Source organism: Hippoglossus hippoglossus, chromosome 4 (genome assembly GCF_009819705.1).
Source record: "Hippoglossus hippoglossus isolate fHipHip1 chromosome 4, fHipHip1.pri, whole genome shotgun sequence".
NCBI lineage: Eukaryota > Metazoa > Chordata > Actinopteri > Pleuronectiformes > Pleuronectidae > Hippoglossus > Hippoglossus hippoglossus.
The window spans coordinates 305,200-326,834 of NC_047154.1; the positions used below are offsets into that span (position 1 = coordinate 305,200).

General features: G+C 40.5%; 1 protein-coding gene and 1 long non-coding RNA gene across 7 annotated transcripts in view; one reads left to right on the top strand and one right to left on the bottom strand.

Moving 5' to 3' along the window:
* LOC117760783 overlaps positions 1 to 10,154 on the bottom strand; it is a 31,162-nt gene extending 21,008 nt beyond the window's left edge. Inside the window, exon 1 of the long non-coding RNA XR_004613725.1 lies at positions 10,143 to 10,154. This is a non-coding gene — a long non-coding RNA (uncharacterized LOC117760783). The remainder of the gene's footprint in view (positions 1 to 10,142) is intronic.
* Positions 1 to 21,635, top strand: part of szt2 (SZT2 subunit of KICSTOR complex) — a 149,375-nt gene that overhangs the window by 74,290 nt on the left and 53,450 nt on the right. For all 6 annotated transcript variants that reach the window (XM_034584035.1, XM_034584038.1, XM_034584036.1 and 3 more), the window contains exons 37-48: positions 84 to 302; positions 4,922 to 5,174; positions 5,919 to 5,993; positions 10,009 to 10,147; positions 10,514 to 10,649; positions 11,920 to 12,040; positions 12,243 to 12,395; positions 12,943 to 13,045; positions 14,092 to 14,206; positions 14,800 to 14,887; positions 17,305 to 17,423; positions 17,581 to 17,745. In XM_034584035.1, the coding sequence (XP_034439926.1) occupies positions 84 to 302; positions 4,922 to 5,174; positions 5,919 to 5,993; positions 10,009 to 10,147; positions 10,514 to 10,649; positions 11,920 to 12,040; positions 12,243 to 12,395; positions 12,943 to 13,045; positions 14,092 to 14,206; positions 14,800 to 14,887; positions 17,305 to 17,423; positions 17,581 to 17,745 (1,686 nt within the window). The remainder of the gene's footprint in view (positions 1 to 83; positions 303 to 4,921; positions 5,175 to 5,918; positions 5,994 to 10,008; positions 10,148 to 10,513; positions 10,650 to 11,919; positions 12,041 to 12,242; positions 12,396 to 12,942; positions 13,046 to 14,091; positions 14,207 to 14,799; positions 14,888 to 17,304; positions 17,424 to 17,580; positions 17,746 to 21,635) is intronic.

Sequence of the window (21,635 nt, forward strand, 5' to 3'; positions counted from 1 at the left end):
CATAGAGGACTGTATCAGTGCTTTGACACATACAGAAAAGTGTAAAATTGTGATGTGTGATTGGATAACATCTGATCCTGCAGGAGTTCCATAGAATGTCATTCTCTGGCTATGTCCTGAATGGACAACAGGACAACTTCTACTACATGTCCCTGAGCAGACTTCACCCACAGAGGATCCATGCTACCAGGAGGCTCTCAGAGAAAACTGCAGACCCCCCATCACACAGTGCTGGAGCACAGATGGAGGACATGATGCTGGGGAGTGAAACAGAGGCTCTGGCAGCAGAGGCAGACAGCGAGGTCAGATATGTTATTTTTAACAGTGATGTCTGTCTTTACTCCTTTTTGTTTAAGGATCTCCTTTACCAAACTTACATCAACACAGCGTTCCCACTAGTTACTGGTAACTGTTTCCACATGTCCCTACCCGATTCTGACTTACTGAGACATTTCCCTCTGACTGTCCCTGTTTTCGAACCTGTGAACCTTGCTGTGTTCTGCTTTTGGACCTGTGTAACTAGATTTGCCATGCTAGCAACATTTTGCAACACATCTATTTACCTCTTACTCTTTTTGTCTCAATAGTAAACTATTTGTCTTTGAAAACTGTTTTTTGTTAAAGTAAGCTACTGATTAGTGATGCATTGAATGCAACATATGATGTGATAAATCTAGTTACCTCCTGAGCTAAATGAGACAGATTCTGATAAATCTCAGCTTGATCAATTGAGTTCAATTGATCAATTTAGTTGTGAAATGAAACATCTGCCTCAGTTACGACATCTAGTGTCTTTGCTTTGTGATAATGTCTTGATTATCCTCTGACCTTTAAAGATGCAATTCTTTCAAGGGGTAAATGTTAAATGGCCTGTATATAACAAATGTTAGTGTTATTGACCACTCAAAGCGCGTTACAGTACAAGTCACATCCACACTGCGCTACAATTTGTTACCTGTTCTCTATCACACACTATTCACACATTTTGCTTTCCTGAGCCTCCCTTGTTGTTGTCCTTTGAGTATTTTTTTTTTCTTTCATGGAGATAGAGGTATAAAACATGAGATGTTTGCAGCAAATTTGTAGTCTTTCAGTTGTATCTGCAATAATCATAATCTAAATATCTGGCAACATAGAAAAAGAAACTCTGTTGTCAGGAATAATTCATCACCTTTTTTTGTAAATTTGTAAATACTTTAATCTGTATGATCCTTGTCAGTGGCAGCTTGCTAATATGGGGCGCCGCCCCCTCTGACATCCTGAGAAGAAAAAGCTTATTTACACATGTTAGACATAATTTAATAAGATAATAATAGTTTACTCTTAACCAAATACAATAGAAATAGTTTTTTTAATTATATTTGGTTAATTTCTATCTAAATACATATACTTCCTGGTGTGGGGTGCAAGCCAAATAGAGTGAATGTAAGTTTTTAAACATTTGGCAACCATGGGACCTGATTGCTGCTCTTTAATTAGTTGTTGCAGATTTTCCAGCAAATAGGTATTGATGTATGTTTTTTTTCTAACCCTAACCCTCGACACCATCTCAGGCACATCCGTTGTCACTGACTTACTTCCGCTGTGAGCTGACCGACAAAGATATGGCGAATTCAAGTGAAACTGCGGAAAATTCGGTCATTTCTTCACAAAAACACCCTTTCACAAGGCGTTCACTCGAAGAACAAAAGGGAGCTTAGTCCGAACCGACCCGATTACAGATTCAGCAGCCGGCAAGTGATGAGGACGAGCTTACACCCAGGCAGTGGCGGCTGGTGAAAAATATTCTTGGTGGGGCTGTGCTGTGCCATACTCAGTTTTCAGTAACCATCCCACTATGATTTAACACAAACTGCAGGATACCAGTTCTTTGTGAAATAGAAGGCTGTTATCGAAGTCAGGAATCTTTCTGACTAGTCATTTTTCCATGGAGAGCATAGCCAGAGCATTCAGGCGTTCAGGCTGTGTCATGGTGTTCCTCAGGAAGGTTTATATAAGGGATAGCTCTCTTTTAAGCTTGTCCTTGCTCAACATGGGGTAGGCCTCCAATGTGGTATCCAGCGCTGAATCTTGGAACCTCCTATTGTGCTCTGGGAACAGGTCTCCTTGTAATAGAGTGGCACTGATATGGTGCTTGGTGAAAGAGAACCGGTCTCTGGCATGGCTCATAATGGTATCACATATGTACCAATGAAATGAAATGAAATGAAATGAAATGAAACATACAAACATAACAAACATGTCACATGTCAGAATAAAAAGTGTGCAACTCTCAACCCAGAATTTAAGAAGGCAGACAGTGAAACATAAAGGGTCATTTGACACATTTTACACATTAACAAATACTGTGTTGATAACAGAATTATGTTACAGCTTAACTCTGTAGCCAACCGCTGGTGTTCTCCTTGTCCTAGTGTCCTCTGCTTCTTTGTGGGCTTCTGCTGCACAGACCCACTGGCTTGCCCATGCACAGAAGGAATGGAGTCCCTGATACAAAACACAAGTTACAATCCACAATTATTGTTTCAGAAACTAACCTGCTGGAAACATAAAAATAGGTCTGTCGTGTACTGTTTTAAACAAACTATCTACACTATCATAATTGGATTTCCTGTGAACTGTCTTTACAATATTTAATTAAATATTTACTAGTTGCTCTAGTGTGTTAAACCACGTACATTCATGTTTTTACATACTGCTTATTATGAGGAAATTGTTTCAATGTTTAATATTTTCTAATCCAATAATAATTAATTGTTTACCTGATCATTTGCATGCTGTTGGTGAACCTCTGGATGATTCCTGAGATGTAGACCGGGTCGATGTTCCTAGTCTGCATCTGCAACTTGAACAGCATGTCCATGTGTGGCACGGTCTTGAGAAACAATGCCAGGAAAAACCTGAAATCTTTATCTTCAAGAATTCTCACAAAGCCCCCAGCCTCTCTGACAGTTTGAGGATCAAAGTTACCAGAGTCTCTGATGGTCTGGGAAAAACAGTAGAAAGGTCATCCTTGTGCTCATACACAGTGTTAACAGCATGACTGTGGAAGTTCCACCTCTTTGTTGAAGTTCCGGGAAGTTTGTGTGCAACCACTTCATCAAGCACTACAGTTCGCTTGAATGACCGGGAGAAGAACGCAGAAAATCCAGCGAGGTCTGAGAAACTTTTCTGATCCTGGGGATGTGTGATGTTGCCTGCTGCATGATGAGGTTCAACTGGAAGGCATATCAGTGGACGTAGTGTGCATTTCCGTAAACATCCAGTATCTTATGCTGTACTCCACCTGTTGCCCCCCTCGTAACTGCAGCCCAGTCATAGGCCTGGGCGATCAGCCTGCTCTCTTGTTCCTCAGGAAGGATAATGCTCAGCCTCTCCAACAGCGCTGTGGCAATTGACTCAGCGCTTGGATTCTGAAGCGGGATGAACTCAAGTGTTGATGTCCTGTAGCACAAGCACCCACTGTCAGTGGGCGGAAAAAATGTCTGAATGACTCGTCTGAATGGCGAGATGATTGGCATTGTGTACTTAATCCAGAATGCAATCTTTAAGAACTGACAGCATGCAGTCCAAAAGTTTGTTTGGCACTCTTTGATGTGCCTTTAAATACGGTAATTGTCTTGAGATGCTCCTCCAACACAGTGTCCAACGAAGCCACAAAATCTACCAAACCCCTGAAAACACCCGGGATTTAAGAGGAATCTGTCTCATTGTGGCAGCGCAAAGCCAGTTCGAATGCTCCGCAGAATTTGACACACTCAATTATCTTTGATAAAATGTCCCTGTTCTTATCCACCTCTTCGTTGTGTTTTCTCACCCCAATCCTGTGGCCTTGATCCAGCTGCACAGCGGTGTTAGTTGTGCTTACATGGCTAGTTTCATTGTACTTTCCATGTAGACTCATAGCAAAGTAGACTCATGTTTCTTTATTTTCTTGGATAAATGTTTCATATCTCTTACTCCAGTAACAGTCCATGTTGTATCTGTTCCAGCAGTTTTAAAAAGTAAACATGGAAAGCAAAAGACTGCATTTACATGGCTGCATCCTGCTAGCCAAGCCTTTCTGCTGTACCAGTTATGGGAAAATCCTCGGGTGTACGTTTTGCTGGCTTGTTGGCTGATTTTAATATCATGTTGATCTAGTACAATTTCTTTAATTCGCAGTTTTTCAACCAAAGTTCTCCTCACAAATGGAGTTTGGTGTATCGTACAGCCATCATTGGTACTAGTACCGTCTGATTTCCTCCTCCACCAGCGACACTGATTGACCGGACTCGGGCATTATTTTCGACGGTGTTGATTGGCCAAATGAGCACTCATTTCCCACACAATTCCTATGAACATATTTATTCATATTTTATACAACACACGTTATTGTGATTTTTTTAATACACATAATTATACTTAAATAAGTTATCATAGTTAATGTTCAGAGGTACTGTGGACAACGACGGGGGGGCAGGTAGGCAGACTGTGGAGGTAGCTTGCCAGAGAACTTCCAGGTGAACCAGGGAGAGTTGATTGGCACAGCTGAGGTTAGTTGTCCAATTAACTCTCCCTGGATTCAAAAGGCAGCAGCAGAGCTGCCACAGGGGTGAGGTCACGTGAGGAGAAAATTCATGAGAGAAAGAGACTAAAAAGACTAGACAGAACAGCTGAGCTGCCACGACGACCAGCCAAAAAAAACTGTTGGGCAACAGGATTGGCATATTGTATGTTATGTTGTGGCTTCAGTTTCTTGAAGACTGGAATCAAACTGCCAACCTTCTGGTGAGAGGACAACCATCCTACCCCTTGAGCCGCCTCTTACTCTTGTGTTTTTTGAATGACCCTTTTGATTAATACCAACTAACTAGTGTGTCAAGTCCTTTTAATGTCCTTTGTTAATATTAATTTTCTCTGGACCTCTATCCCACTGCAGAGTGAAGACAATAAAACTGTCAGTGTTACTACTGACAATCCCAGTGACACAACTGCTGAGGCTTGTGAGCCAATCAAAGCCTTGAACCTTGAAGAAGATCATACCGCTTATCAGAGCTCGGTTAGTATGGTTGGAGGCCGAGGGTCGCCCAGTGCCCCCCAGCTCCAAGCTTATTACTGTACAGAGCAGACTTCACCCCCCAAGATGCCATCAAGTGTCAACTTGGCTGAGTCCATGCAGTCAGCCTCTCATAGTAAGTCCAACAGACATAATGTAAACAGGTGCATCATAGACTTATGCACTTTTGTTAAAAACACACATTTGTAATACATTTCCTGAGATATATAGATGGGCTGTATGTAAGTTATTGCTATGGCCATAAATTTGTCACAGCTCTTTACTTACGTCAGCATCAAACTTCATTCCTTTACGCACATAGAGTGGTTTTTAGCATTACACATTACTTTGTGGTTATGTCTTACCATAATAACTCTGACACTTAATTTTTTGCTACAAGTGAAATAAGTGTTCTAATGCCTGCAACATGTTGTAATGTTTTCAAGATCTGTAGCAACAGATCGCAAAGGAAAATTAATCGGCAACAATTTTGATAATTAATCCAAATCCATAAATCCAGAATATCCACTGCTAACCTGGTATCAGACTTAAGCCTGGTGCTGGACTGAATATCAAAATTTAAAATGTTCACCTGAGTTCAGACTTGAGTTTGTAGATAACCTTTCATTGAGTTTGATGATTGATTCATTGTCATTTAAGTTTTAAAGTCATTCATGAAGCAACAAAATAGAAAAAAGGATGTGCTGCTTTTCTCTGTTTTCCGGTGCTGTAAATTTTAAGACTCAGTACAGATTTTTACATGAGCTGTCCATCTCCTTGGGACAGGCAGGAGCAAGACTCAGAGGCTGTATATATGTATATTTCAGCTTGTGATCCTGCTTACAGAAAATCGGACAAATGTTCAACTGTCTTTCCTCAGGCTGCGGCAAACTCAGGCCGAGTCGAGTCCAGAGTGTCGTCTCAAGCCAGGGCAGTATGGACTCAGATATGCAAGGTAAGTGCTGGATAGAGGTGAGTCATGGATGATCAGTTGTTGAAGAATGAGGTTATTGTGACAAGTTTGAAATCTTGTCACTCATCCTCACTAAGTTGTTAGCTTTACAATAATGTGACAGATACCGTTTCAACACATAGTCACTCCCGCCAATCTCTCATTGTAAGAGCACATAACAAGATGGCTATCATGGAATCAAGCTGTAGGGATTTATCATTATTTCTTCAGTTCGTAAATTTTTTAATCCAAATAGCCTGTGTAAAAATACATTTGACTAAATCTTGAACTCAACAGCTCAGCTGGAGCATGGATCCACAGTAAATTCAGTCTCATTCTGATAAATTCTCTTATTACCACCCTTTTGGTGAAATAGTGTAAAGATGTTAAATCACCTAAAATATAGTCAACTATTCTAATTAGTCTCTGTGAAATTGTTTTAAAAAACGTTTCTATCTATCCCGTTTCAGTGTCTCTACATTTATAGTCTGAATGTTTAGTTGCTTGTAATGATTTATAAAATCACACAAAAAAATATAATTAACATAAAATAACATTGTGGTACACAATCATGGGAATAAACAAAAGAACAAGAGCTCCGAGTTTGTTGCCAGATTTGGGGTGTCTGTTTCAGTCAGTGCCAATTACAGCACCAAACTATTGATGAGGCTAATAGCAAATGATCTAATACAGATATGTAATCCTCTTCAATATCCTAAAGTTAAGGTTCAGATATTCACAGTACAAATCATAGATGACAGCTGTAAATTTAGCTAGTACACAGCATTATAATACAGTTAAATGCAAGGCAGGTAGAAAAAGCTTGAATAAGGTTTTGAATTCACCCAAATTAGCCAAATGTTCCTCTAGAGGAGAATTAAATTAGAAAATTAAGAATTTTTTTTACCTCTGACTTGAAGTTCGACAGTAGGGTAGAGTTAAAGCGCCAGTGTCTATTTGCTTTAGGGAGATCAGGGAAGCTCATTGCTAGTACTACGGGGGCGTGGTCTGATATCACTATACTCTGATATTCGCAGGAGTGGGCAAATGTGAGCAAATCATTATCAATAAAAAAGTAATCAATCCTGGAGTAGGTATGATGAACGTGAGAGAAAAAGGAATACTCTCTCCTGCTTGGATGGAGGCAGCACTACACGTCACAAATACCGTTAATTGGAAGGACTGAATAAGTGAGGTAGATTTACTCAGAGTTCCAGGGTTAGGCGATGAACGATCTAGCACTGGATCCAACCAGCAATTAAGATCCCCACCCACAATGAGAGAGTATGAGCTCAGATCCGGCAATGAAGAGAAGAAACGTTCAAAGAAGTGCACATCATCTGCACTTGGGGCGTACACGTTAGCGTGCACCACCCTTGTATTATACAGTTTCCCCGAGACAATAACAAAACAACCATTTATATCAGATATAACACTGTGATGTTCAAAGGGAACATTTTCGTTTATAAGGATTGAGACCCCCCTAGCCTTGGCCTGAAATGTGGAGTGGAAGTGCTGCCCCGCCCAGTGAGACGGGAGTTGTCCGAGGCACGTATATGAGTTTCTTGAAAAAAGGCAATCGAAACTTTGAATTGCTTGATGTGTGATTGCACTTTCCTTTTCTTAATGGGGTGGTTTAAACCCTTGACGTTCCAGCTAAAAACATTTAGGAGGCTAACCTTTCTCCTTAGCTGAAAATGTAGAATGATAAACATAAGCAATAAGAAAACTCCCGGCATAAGTCATAGAATGGAAACATAAGGCAAGTATTGCATCTCTGTACTCGGACGCTGATTCAAAACTTCGGGGCTGTAGTCCTCCACGATTCGGATCTGCTGGCCGCGTTATTCCAGCTTTCCTCTCCGCCGGGCCTTGCGGACCAGAAGATCCTTTTTCTGGTATTGGTGCAAGCAAAGGATGACCTGCCCTGGGGCTGGTTTAGCAGCTTTAGCAGCTAGTGAGCAGTGGGCTCGGTCTATCTCCGGCGCTGACGGCTGGGTCTCACTCCTGAAAACCTCACAGAGTAAAGCTGGGAAAAATTCTGTGGGCTGTTTTAATCACCTTCTGGATCACACCCTGGAGGCATCTCTGAAAGACAAATTAGACAATCAGATGTATTCTCAGTGCTCTCATGCACCAGCAAACATTGGATGAAGGACTCACTTTGCTCTGTGAAGTGGAGGCCATCATAAATGATGGACCCATCACCGAAGCTTCCAATGACCCACTGGACTTGAAACCCCTCACTCCAAATAATCTCTGACTGCTTCAAACCAAACCCTTTGTACCACCAGCAATATTCAATCCAGATGACTGTTGCAGAAGAAGGAGATGGAGATTTATACTGGAAAAGAATGGTGCAGATCCAAATTGAAATCCAGTGAATTTAAATATGGTTTTAGGGGGGTTGTTGGATTGGCATAGGTATTTACTAATTGTCATTCTAGTTACCTACACGAAGAAAATTGTGTTTTCACCCGTTTGTTTTTTGTTGGTTGGTTTCAATGGTTGGTTTGTTTGTTTGTAAGCAAGATTACTCAAAAACAACCAAACAGATTTTAATTAGGTTAAAGGAAGGATGCGGTATGGGTCAGGGAAGAAACCATTAAATTCTATTGTGGATCCAGATCAGTTGGCGGATCCAGATATTTTTTTTCACTTTTCTTTAACATTTTCGAGATGGGACATTATTCAACGTTCTCATTGATTTCTTAGAGAATAAGTTATTGATCTTGATGACAACGATCAGGCATGTTTAGGGGAGTGACTTTTTTCTGAAACCTGTTGGGGTGCAATCTCTGGATACCTAAGAGGCTTTGGCCAGGACCAGATGACATCAGGTGGTACCCAACCTATATCATTTGGTGGGCCATCAGTGGTAGCCAAATCACTGCCCATCTGCTCCTGGCTTGAAGCTTCCCCTCTCCCGCCTACTCCATATCCAGCAGGAGTATTGCTGTACCTCCTCCCACATGCTTCATGCTCCTTTCGTCCAGGCCCAGAGCTGAACTTCCCGGGTGACTTGGCTGGGAAACCTCTGCAACTGGTCTCAACCAGGACCAACCATGCCCTTGCACTCATAAACCAGGCATTGGTACTTCAAGGCCTTTCTCTAATGTGCCTCTCCGCATCCCTCCTCCCCCGACACTATCAGTTCAACCATGATTATCTTCTTGTCTCCACTTGACCACAATACAATGTCCGGGTGGAGGGTTGTCTGTACCACATCTGGCAAATGTGGTTATCTATTATCTACGTCGACCCTCAACTCCTAGAATTTGGCAGTTTGCAGAAAATTGAGCTCTGGTCTTTGGTTGAGAAAGGTCTGACCCCCTCTTTACTGAAGGTGATGGCCCTCTTCCAATCTGGTGCTGATTGACTTCTTCTTGCATCTCTCCTGATCAAGTGTCTCAGCGAGAGACAGGAGGACTTAATCGTGGCACCACCTGTATCGTCCTGTTTTGCACCCAGACAGTATGTGTGCCAGTGTCCCCTTTTCACTGCAGATTTTACAGTTTTGGTCCTCTCTTAGGCCCCATGAGTGCACGTGTGATGGTGAGTGGAGGGTGTCATGCACAGATCATAAAAGGAAGGAAATATGCAAAGTCCCTAGTCTCCACAGCGCTGCCAATTTTGTCCATGCACTTGTCCCATATGGCTATACAAATATAATTGGATTTATTGATAGATTGTAATGAAGAATACATTAATGTATCACCTGCCTAATGTGACTTTTGGAATGTTTTAATATCAACAATCCAAATTCAATGTTTTAGTTTCTTATCATTAGTATGCTGTTCAGACATTGGATCCTGTGGTATACTACTGATTGTACTGCTTGATACTCTTTACAATGTTTGAAATACTCACCTTGATTAATCAGGCTATCGGGAGATAAGGAGCTGTTGATCGTTCATGCTGTTGTCATTAAATGTCCTTTACAAAGGTTTAAATGACTTAAATGATGAAAATGATTTAAGTGTTGCTTTCCTAATGTGGCCTTTGTGTTTGTTTGAAGGTTATGATGGCGGAAGCAGTGACTCTGAGTGTGAGAGCCCCACCCCGGATGAACTGGAGTTTCAGTCACCACTGATGCCAGACTTCTGGCTGATTGTTAAGATCCACCAGGACAGAGTTAAGGTCTACTCCCACTCCAGGTCAGACATACTTCAGCACTGTTAATTCTTGCTCAGTAATCAGGCTGTAGTCTGTGGCTCATCATAGGGTGTCATTTCTTACTAGTTTGGCCCATTTTTGCTTTTTTCAAAGTAAAACAATTGCATCATGTTTCCTGGAAATTTCAGCTACTATAATGAAGTGTCATCATTAATTTCCCTTTAAAATTGTGATTATTTACTCAAATGGGGAAAATGTTCTTCTCGTATCAAGAATTATGAAGTAAATAGGTAATAATAATGTCCAAGTCAGACTTTCAGTACTATTCCAAGGACTGATATTCGATCCATCACAGCCGTGATGGCTGTTATTGGATCCAATTAATTTCATAGGATTTGTCTGTGCAGGTGCTTCACAGAAGGAAAAGAGGTCAGTGCTGACGAATTGGACAAGAAGGAGGAAGAGCAGGATCTGCCCGAATGCCTACAATTGCATCAAGTGGTGGTCAGGAAGATTGGTGAAATCTGCAGAATAGTCAATCAGGTGGCCACTGCAGCACTCAACTGCCTGCATCACAGATTTTCTTTAAGTTTTTTTTTTAGTATATCTGACATTTAGACAATCAGAGAGACAGTCCAGACATGTTAGTTGTGGTTTCAGCAATTGCTGAACTGTAATGTTCTTTCCTGTATATCAGTGGTTGCCAACCCGTCGATCGCGACAGTCTTCACTGTCGATCGCTGTAACTCTCTGGACACACTGGCTGCGGTTGCACCGCAGACCAACTGTGTGTCGGTTGACTGTTGTTCACACGGGCAGCATGTCTGCTACTGGCGACGGAGCTGCTGGTATATTTACTGCATTTCCTTGAATACAAGTCGGATTATGTATTACACTAAAAGTCAGGACTATACGGTATGAAGACGTGCATCTTGTGATAACAATCAAAGCCCCCTTAGAATAAATGAAGGGATTCAGAAAGGGAAATGCTGTAGTGCTTTTACTTTGAAATGGGCTCGGGAAGTGTTGGAAATATGTATGTTTGTGACATAGACAGATAAAATTACCTTTCACCTGAGTTTTAATGTTTATCTGTTGAATTTATGTATAAACTGAAATGCATACACGTCGCATATGCGTTTCAAATCAAATCTATTCATTTGTTTTTTTTAAATGGGGGTGGGGGGGTATTGTGAAATAAGTATAATATGACATGCCTTCATACTGTATAGTACTGGTATTTATTTAAGTACACAGGACTACTCTTATACAAGGAAATAGTCATATTCAAGACAAAGCCTATGTGAAAACATTAAGCAGTAGCAGCTCCTCTACAGAACACATTGAATAGATGCTGTAAATATGAATTGATATTAATGTGAATATTGTGCATTGAATATATAAAGTTGCATAACTGCCTTTCTTTGTGTATATTTATGCTCGTACATTGAGGCTTTAACAGAAATTGCAAAAAATATATATATGACCCTGCTATGTGGGTTTTTTGGAAGATATCATGGTGGATATCGGCTTGCATTTGGAATTAAAGGTAACTTGGGCTTGAAAAGGTTGGTGACCATTGCTGTTGACACATAGGATTTACCTCCCTACTGAGTTGTCATTACATCTGTAAATTTGAATTTTCAGGTGTTTGAGTACCTTCACTGAGAGTGGAAACTTATAGCGATGTGATGTAAATGCATATGACCACAGTCCTAAAACTGTCTGGGTAGTATCTTGTAGAATGTTTCCTGTGCTTGCTGCTTACTGTTTGTTGTGTTAACTCTATGTGTGCGTGTATGCTGCTGTGTAGCGTATGCTGCTGCAGGACCTACACGACAGCCATGTGTGTAACTCTCTGCTGGTTGCTGAAAGTGAGGAAGACATCTGGAAGAATGAATCTCTCTACAGGCAGAGGCTCAACACTTCTGATGGTAGGGCAGAGGAGAATGCATAGTTTTGGTTTTATCTGTTAGGTTTTATAGATTTCTCTCTGTCATGGAGGGGAAACAAAGTTTTTTTGCAATTTGGATGAACAAACCCTTTAATTTTTACTGTAACGTCTGCTAATTGCAACCCTGTCAATTAACATTTATGTCCCCTCATGCTGCCATGCTTTTTTTTTTGACGACATAGATTACAACACAGAGGAGAGCTTCCAGGCCAGAGACTACTTGGCAGCCACCATGCAGTTCATCCCTGGACATTTTGCCTGTGATGTGGTGTGGAGCACAATCATTCACATTCATCCACGTCTCAAGATGGGGCCTAACATTGGGGTGTCCAGGGGTAAGTGGTAGATCTAAGGTAGATCTCTTTTTTTATTTAAACACCATATTTCAGTTTTTTCAGAAGTTGTACAAGTTTAAGTCGGCAAACTGGACCTACTTGTGTTTCCTGAAGACGTTTTACCTCATCCCAGAGGCTTCTTCAGTTCAAAATGACTAATGGGAGGTTTCAGGTATTTAAACTCCCTGAGACTCACAGAGTTTAAAAACCTGAAACCTGCCATAAGTCAGTTAGATTGAACCCGGCCAAACAATAAAGACTAAGGCAAAAAATATTTAAAGTAAACATGACTCAGCTCTGTTACCACTGCTATGTAAATATGAGAACATGAGCAAATACTGCTTGCACATACTACTGTAAAATCTAAATGTAAACACAATTACATATTCAGATTCTCATTGCAGGCGCACATTTGACAATTAGTATGTGCAAGCAGTATTTGCTCATGTTCTCATATTTACAGTAATAAATCACTTCTCAGTTTGTTTTTTAAGAAAAGAATTGTGACCATTGCTCATAATATGTTTGTTTTTTCTCCCTGCCACAGCAATCCAGGCCCTGCGGTCTGTGTTGAATTCTTTCTGTGTGGTCAACAGGAAGAACATGTTTGTCTACCAGGAGCGTTCAACCAAATCAGTCTTCTACCTCAGGTTAGCCAGATACCTCGTTCAGACCTGGTATTAACATCTGTCCTGAATGATCCAATCACAAGTGGTGAGCACTGAGTACAGGTCTGAATGCACCTAAATGTGCCCTCGATGCATCTTGAGATGGGATCACTCAGACCACATTCAGAGGTGGTATGGAATGCATCAGGCCAATGCATGCAAATGCGTCCTGGGCCATATATGAAGGACCGCCTACTCAGCTGATGACTTGTGACCCACTGCAGTTTCGCAATGAATCAAACATATCTTTATGCTTTTCTGTGTTGATTTGTTTGTGGACACTGGCACAAGAACAGCACTGACCACCCAGATTTTAGTTTTTCCTTATTCAGAATAACAATTTTATTCAAGGTGTTTTTAGCACAAAGTTTCTTTATAAACTGTTCCTTGGGTTTATTGCTACAGAGTTCATCTGTAACTGAGCATTGTGGAGATTTGTCCATTAGTCTACTGGAACTGAAAAACCACCAACAGAGGTTTTTGAGGCTGAAATTTAGTTGAATGGAGATTGCTGCAGCAAAAACATGAACAGTTGTCTGTCTGCCATACATTCTTAGGAAAGTGAATGTCTAACTTTTGGTATTTGGTCTGTATTTATATCGCGCTTTTCTAGTCTTGATGACCACTCAATGGCTTTACAGTACAGACTGCCATTCACACACTCATTAATACAGTGCATCTACTAGCAGCACTTTTTTTTTTCTATGAGGGGCAATTCGGAGTTCAGCATCTTGCCAAAGGACACTTCGGCATGCAGATGGGGAAGACTGGGATCAAACTGCCGACCTTCTGGTTGGAGGACGACCGCTCTACCCCTCAGCCACAGCTGCCCCAAACTAACTACTGTTCTGTGTCACAATTTGACCATGTAGTTTTTTTTTTTGCATCCTCCTGCTTTTAGCTTGTTAGATATCACCAGTCTTTTCTGCTGAGTTTAAATTTTTTCAGTTTTGGGTATTTAGCAACTAGTACTATGCTGTAATTCATTAAGACCTAGTTCTGTTCTGCTTTATTGTGTTCATCTCTAGACTTTGTGAAACGTCGCTAACCGGAAAGTACTCTGATGTGGATGGAAACCTCCACATGACCCACTCCATTGGGCTTTTCAGGAGTCAAGAGCCCTTGTTTTCCGAGGACTTCACGGTAAGTGAACAAACGCATTATTAACCCATTGTGACTGAAAACTACAGCTCATGTTGGAAATACTTGATACTGACAAGAAAAGGTTGGTTGACAATAAAATCCCCTTAGTAGACACAGACTTGAGACTTACAGTAATAAGCTAGGGAGATTTGATTTATGATCAATACAAATTAAAACAGTTTTAGATACATAAGCTTGCACAAGAATAGATTAAGTTTTGTTCTTAGCAGAGGCAGAAAGACAAACAGATGTTGATTGATACAGTAATATGTATTGTTTACCTGCGCTTCATATCTTTAATTAAATAGGACAGTACATCAGTAAATTGGCAGGATAAGGGCAGTAGAATAATTTTGGTATGGACTGGCTTGAATGTATGATCACATTTGTGGGAATACATGTGGTCCTGATTAAAGATGAAGCAAATGGTAAATGGACTCCATTTATACAGCCCTTTCCTATTTATCACTCAAAATGATTTACACTAAGAGTCACATTCACACACACATTCCGACAGTGCTTCTATACACACTATATCACCAATGTCAGAGTGTTGCTGTCAAATTGTTAACGTGTTCTTTCTCTCTTCTCAGGGATCCAGGTCTTCTGTTGAGGGATCTCGGCTAGTTGGACAAGTAGACAAGCACATTCTGCTTCTGGTGCATGGAGTGGGAAATGCAGGTAAGAACTGGGTAACATCAAGGACTGATAAGGATTAATAAATGTTTAAATCTAGCCACTGGTATTCATGATAAAATACTTGTGGGGTATTAAAGAAAACTACCAAGGTTTTTAAAGGCTACTAGGCTGGATCCTCAAACACATCCTAAGACTAACTAGAGGCAAGTGAAGTGATTTTGAAATTAGAGTATTTCTAGTGCAGTCCCTGTCCTAAATATGCCTGTTTGGAATGGGCTCTTTGGTAATAGTGGTTGCAGCTTTCTTGTTACTTTGAAAGTGGCCTACAGTAATTAAGCGGGATTTAGTCTGCCAAACCCTGAAGCCACTTCACCGCTGCTGCACACAAAACTGTTCACCTGTTTATTCAAAGTTCATTGAAGCTTGAACTTTGAACTTAACCATTGTCATGAACGTTCTAATGCCATGATCGACAACTTCTGTACTTACATTTTTTTTGAATTGTTTCGTGCTGGCTTAGTGCAGAGATTTTATATACAGTCTTATGTTTCAGAGTGTTAGAAATTAGAAGTTAAAAAATGTTGATCCTTCCTCATTAATCTACAGTAAAGCAGTTATACATCCATGATCACCCAGTTAATGTTTTTTGCACAGATTTTATATGCAATGTTTTTTATTAAATTAATCTGAATTGCTTTGTTCCATGTTTGTGGTTGATATATAAGTTTGAATAATTTACTTAACTAAAGTTATACACTGCATGTCACTGCATGTCTGCTATTTCAGAGGTCTATTAAGCAATGGACACAATCTTCTGGCTATATTGTGGCTGAGGGGTAGAGCGGTCGTTCTCCAGCCAGAAGGTCGGCGGTTTGATCCTCAGTCTTCTCCGTCTGCATGTCGAAGTGTACTTTGGCAAGATACTGAAATTCTAAAATGACCCCTCAAAAATGTTGAAAGCACTAATTGTAAGTCTCTTTGGATAAAAGTGTCCGCCACGTAATAAATTTAAAGCGCCAATTAATCCTTTTATCTGCTGCGGGGGTTAACAGTTGTCATTCTCATTGCCGTGTATATCGGACCAAGTGCTAGCACCAAGATGGCACTAGGCACCCTGCTAACAGCCATTAGCAAACTACAATCTGCTCACCCAGACAGGCTTTTTATTTTGAGACTTCAAACAAGCAAGCTACTAACGGATGACATGTCCCACAAGAGGCCAAAACACATTGGACCATGTTTACAGCCACATTAGGGGAGAATAGAGTCTCTACCCTCACCCGCTTAGGCCAGTCTGACCACTTATCCCTTTTTCTCACACTAGCATACAAACCTCATTAGCAAAATAATGCTCTCTGTGAAAACCATCAAGATCTGGCCTGAAGGATTCACTTAACACCAGGACTGTTTTGAGTGCAGTCACTGCGACATATTTGTACAAGACATTTAGGAGAACACATCCACTTTCCTATTTTATATACAGAGCTGTAAAAAATAGACTGCAGACTGCTGGGCACACATCATTCCCCGACCCTGACACTCAGCACTGGAGCTCCGCAGGGCTGCGTGCTGAGCCCTCTCCTCTATTCCCTCTATACCCACGACTGCGCACAAACCCACAGCATCAATACAATCAAGTTTTCAGACACAACGGTGATGAGTCTGCTAACAGGGATGAAGTCTGTAAATATCAACAACAACCATCAACAACCTGACACTGAGGAAAGCCAAACTGTCCAAAGAGCTGCTAGTGTCCAGTGGAGAGCATATGACCTGTGACCTATATGAGCATATCACCTATAGCATCCGGGTGTGGTATGCTAGCTGTTCTGTGGCTAACAACACCCAGCTACCTTCATGTGGTACAGGTCCATCAAGGCCTGCTTTTCCAGAATACTGAAAACTTTCTGTCAAATAACTGCTCACCGCTTTTAAGTTCAAGGCATCTCATTCACATGCCACGCCTCTCTGAGTTAGTGCAATAATACTATGTAATATCTGGGTGTCAGTGCAATAGTTTTCATAGAACTACAAAACTAGGTGGTGCCCCTAATTGATAGTCTGTAAATTAATTTTAGATCATTTAAATTCATAGTGTCGCTTTTGTTCTCACACACTGACTTGTAGAACTCTATGGAAAAGTTGCTCAAAAGGCCATAAAGTACTGTAATGTACTGGCCAAATGTCTACATTCTATTGACTTGAAAATGTCAAAAAAATTATTTAAGTCTGAAAGTACTACGACTAGATTCCATACTAATTTCAAACCTTTGCAAAGACCTGGCTATTTGGACTGGCTGTTTCTATTTCTGCCACTGGGACAATCAAATTAGTACTTCATTTGAAGTATACAGACACTTTTAATCACTAAATCCAATCACATTCTTTCGTATGAACTTTGCAGTAGGAGAGGGATACAGGGATGTTTTTTAACCCCTTTTTTTTACTTTTTTGTTCAGGTCCAGAGATCACAGACGAGCTGGTTAAGGTTCTGCGGAAGCGCCTGGACGAGACCACCTTGGACATTATCACTGTCATGCTTGTCAGGAACTGCAAACTGACACCAGCTGATGTGGAGGTAAAGTGCTCTTGGTCTTTTTCTCTCTCTTTTGGTAAAAGCACTTTTAGATTTTCCAATTGCAGTGTTTTTTGTGTGCTTTAATACCCTCTTGTATGCACTTATACCACTTAAAATTGCTTTAGATAAAAGCCTTCATCATATGTTTTCTGCACAGTTCATCCAGCCATCAGGATCTCCAGCCACTGAGGTGATGAAGTTCAGCCTCCCCAAGTACTGTTTTCCTTGGATGACAGCTGTGGCTCACTACCTCAGGCAGAACCTCCTCATTTTCCTGCATGTTCCCAAGTACACTGACAGCAATACTGCACACCAGTTCAAGGTACAATCCCATCTGACTATTGTCAGAACATGTAAAAGAATACATTTATTTTAACATATATCTGTTTCGTGTTCTGTGCATTTTTGCCTGGAGTAAATTATGCTTTGTTGCATATTGGATATTATTTTGAACTCACACATCGTGCATTAAGATTTTTGTACTTACTGGAATACAATGGTTTTATTACTTATAGAAATGATGATCAAACAGAAAAAATTAAATAAAATCATTATCTGTAGCTGGGCGATATGTAAAAAAAATCTTATCACGATAATTTTTTTACTATCAGTCTATATCGATGTATATCATGATATAAATCAAATCGTTGATTATGCATTACACTGTGCAGGTTTACAAGTGACTCTGCTCCTCTGATGTTTTCTAATCACTCACACTTAGAACTGATCTTAATAAAAAACCTACTGAATTCATATATGTTCCCTTGATAAACGGGGCGTCGCTTCTTCTGCAACAATGAAGTTAAAATACAGCGTTGCGTCATAATCTGCGGAAATAACTTCTGTCTGCAGGACTGTGTGTGTGTGTGTGTGGTTGTGTCTGCTCGTGTCTGTCCCTCCTCACACACACCTAATAACCACATGTATTTGTTTATTAATCGATGTTTGATCATGACTCCAGATCATTTTGGTCACAACAAGCACAAAGTAAATGTCAGTCCTGTACATGTCCTAATAACTTGTGATTAGTAAAATCAGAGATGGTGTTTATTGTTAAAGTGAGCGCAGGTCAAAGGGGTAGCGTCGTGTTCTTTTGTCCCGAGATATGAGAAGAGCCGGTCTCAGTTTGGTTCAACAAGTATTTATTTAGAAGCAATGAAAAGCTACAACATAGCTATGGGCACTCAACGCACAGCCCCGGCCGTCTAATAGCACGGGGTAGTCTAGAGTCGCCCCGAACGGACGACGGGTACAGTACTTATAATAGTAGGTATAACTTCATTGGTCAATAACGAGGGGGAGTCACCATGGTTCAGACCTTGGCTCTCCCTTGCTGGTGCGCAGGCGTGTTCCCATCCTCTTGGCCCTGGAGTCTGCGAATGATGAGGAGCTGCTCCCAGGTTCGCCCCTCCTGTGACAGTAGCTGGGAAAATCTTCACATTCTGACAGTGTTTGGCTTCTAGTTTTACAGACAGGCCTTCAGCTGAAGCCTTGTGGGTCTTCAGTATTTTTGCAGATATGGTGTTGTTGTTCATTGGAGTGAGAAACCTTGCGTTCCTGCTTTATCGGCTGTATGTTCTGTGTGCGTAAGCATGCGCATTTTCTAGACAAAACAACGCCTTTCCCATCTGTCCTTCAGAACCTAGTGGCAACTGCTTGAATTCTTTCTAAGGGTAGGTCACAGTTTCTTATGAAAACAGTGCATTCATGTATGTGTGATGTTTGAATAAAGCTAATGGAGTTTAGGCTGTAATATAGTAAGTTAGGTATGAGAACAAGTTAAAGTACAGTGTATTGTATGCCACAGATGTACAGTCTCCACAACAGGCATTATCAGACAGGTGCGAGACTGAACTGCGATGTGACGCACACACACACACTAACCAACTTCAAGATTAAAACCAGCCAGCAATGGCTACTAAAAGTCACTATGTGAAGGCCACACATTCTCCACATGTTCAGCCCAAACTGCCCCTGCCCCCACCCCTGTCTAACATACTGCATTTGTTTAGAGTTCACAGACACACACACAAAGAAAAACATAGATTTTAGTCTTAACAGTAGTGAGGATGAAGCAGACTTAGACAGAGACTCTGACACATACAGGATGACCGGACCTTTAATGAGGTCCTGATCCTGAAGCAGCATTGGTTATAATTATCTAGCGGTGGAAAACCACTTAAACAATGAACGTAGCGGAAAACATGACTCGATTATGTTCTGTCTCTGCATCGATGCAGAGTCGTCCACCTCTATGCGGGACCCCGGACAATAGCACGTGTGCTGATGCTGCTGCTCCTACACTCGTTGCTGTTTGCGTCAACCTAACCTGATGTGGCTGTTACTCTATTCCAGCCATATGATTGATTCAGTGTGGGGCTATTCTCATTATCATTGGCTGTTCGTGGTGTCTGTCAAAACATGGATGGAATGAGTTCTATCAATGTTCTATTGACCATGTCTTAAATTTCTATCGCTATTGTTTTATCACAGTCCTTTCTGTAGGATATCATTTGAAAAAATGTGAAGCAAGCTTTTCACAAATCGAAAGTTGAAGGTGGTTGTCATACAGTGTCAAGTTAAATAGTCCTGGTCACTAGGTAGAACAATAGACTGTATATAAAAAGTGGACGTAGCTTCTGGCTCCAAAAGATGAAGCCTATGCGGAAGTGCTTAAAAGTGTAATAACGCAGAGATTCAGCAGGGGCTGGCTCAAATTGGCTCCAAGAAATCTCTAGTGGGTTAGGGTTAGATGTGGAGGAGAGAGAATGGATAACAACGCCCTTAATTCTTTAATGGGATATAATGATGTCAATAAACCACATTTTTAGTTCAGTTTCTTCTGATGAGATGACAGTACAACATAATTGTATATGATTCTCTTTATTCTCAGATTCTGTTTCTTACCTTTTACTTAATTTAATTTCTGCTCTTTTTAAGGTGGTAGGTACATTTTTAAAACATAATTTGAAAATTATTTAGCTAGAATTAGTAAATAGTTCAACTTCAGCAGTCACAACCTGCAAGTGTGTTGGTAAGTGTTTACCAATGTGGCATGAAGGGTCTTCAATCGTGAACAACCTGAAGTTTACCTGGATTAATTGTGACTTCTATAACAAATGTTTACTGCTGTTAACACTTTAAAAGTATGTATTTAACACACATAATCAATATGACTGTACTAGGTACATTTTCAATTGACTACAGATGACTTGGTTGACTGGTTTTTGCACATTTTCCTTTTTCCTTATAATAAATCAAACAGGACACTTTGGTGAATCAATGTTTTCATTGTCATAAAATGTTGTCAAATAAGGAAAGTATTAACTCATATCTTAATTGTCAATGATTGATTGGATTAAAATCTGTAAAAGGCCTGTGATTAATTTCAAACACGTTCATCAATGTGTTTTTGTATGATCACAATACTGTACATGTTGCTACTTTATACCAGATGTTCTCCTTAGAATCATGCATAGTAAAATAGAGTTTCATAGATAACTTTATTGCTCATTAAAGTACATTAATTAATTTATAATCCAACAAATTAAATACAGTTGTGGATCAAGGTAAACATGATCTGTAGGGGATCTCTAGTGCTTCATCTTTAGTGAGTATAAATTACACTAGCAATGTTAGAATTGAGAAAGCACAATAGTAAAGCAGTACTTCATATAAACTGTACAGCTCTTAATTCAGTCATCTGTTTACTCTTAGAGTTAAGTCCAAAGCTTGGAGGAACACAAGCTGCTCTTACATTTAAAATGTTTAGATGGTGATGGAAACAGTCCAGGAGCACTTATTCGTCACATTTCATGTCGCAGCTCACATCTGTTCTGACATCACTATATGTTCTGCAGATTAAAACAGTGTTAGAATATAGAATAGAATATTTTACACATTAACACTAATCATTAGCATTAACTTACACACTAACTTCAGCTACAACTCATTACTCCGATGAATTACCTGGACATGTATGCCACTGACTTAAACTTTTCCTCAGATGATGAAGCTAACTGTTAGCAGCTAGTTCTCAGCGCAGTCGGGAGCTCGGTGTAGGTGGGCGTGTTAACACTCCTTGAGTTGAGAGGTCAGACCCAGCTCCTCCCTTTTTATCCAATAGGACAACGTCCAGCTCAGCCTGGCTCCAAATCACCAAGATGCTACTGATCAAATTCGAAACTCTTGGCTTCAAAACGGCAGTTCATA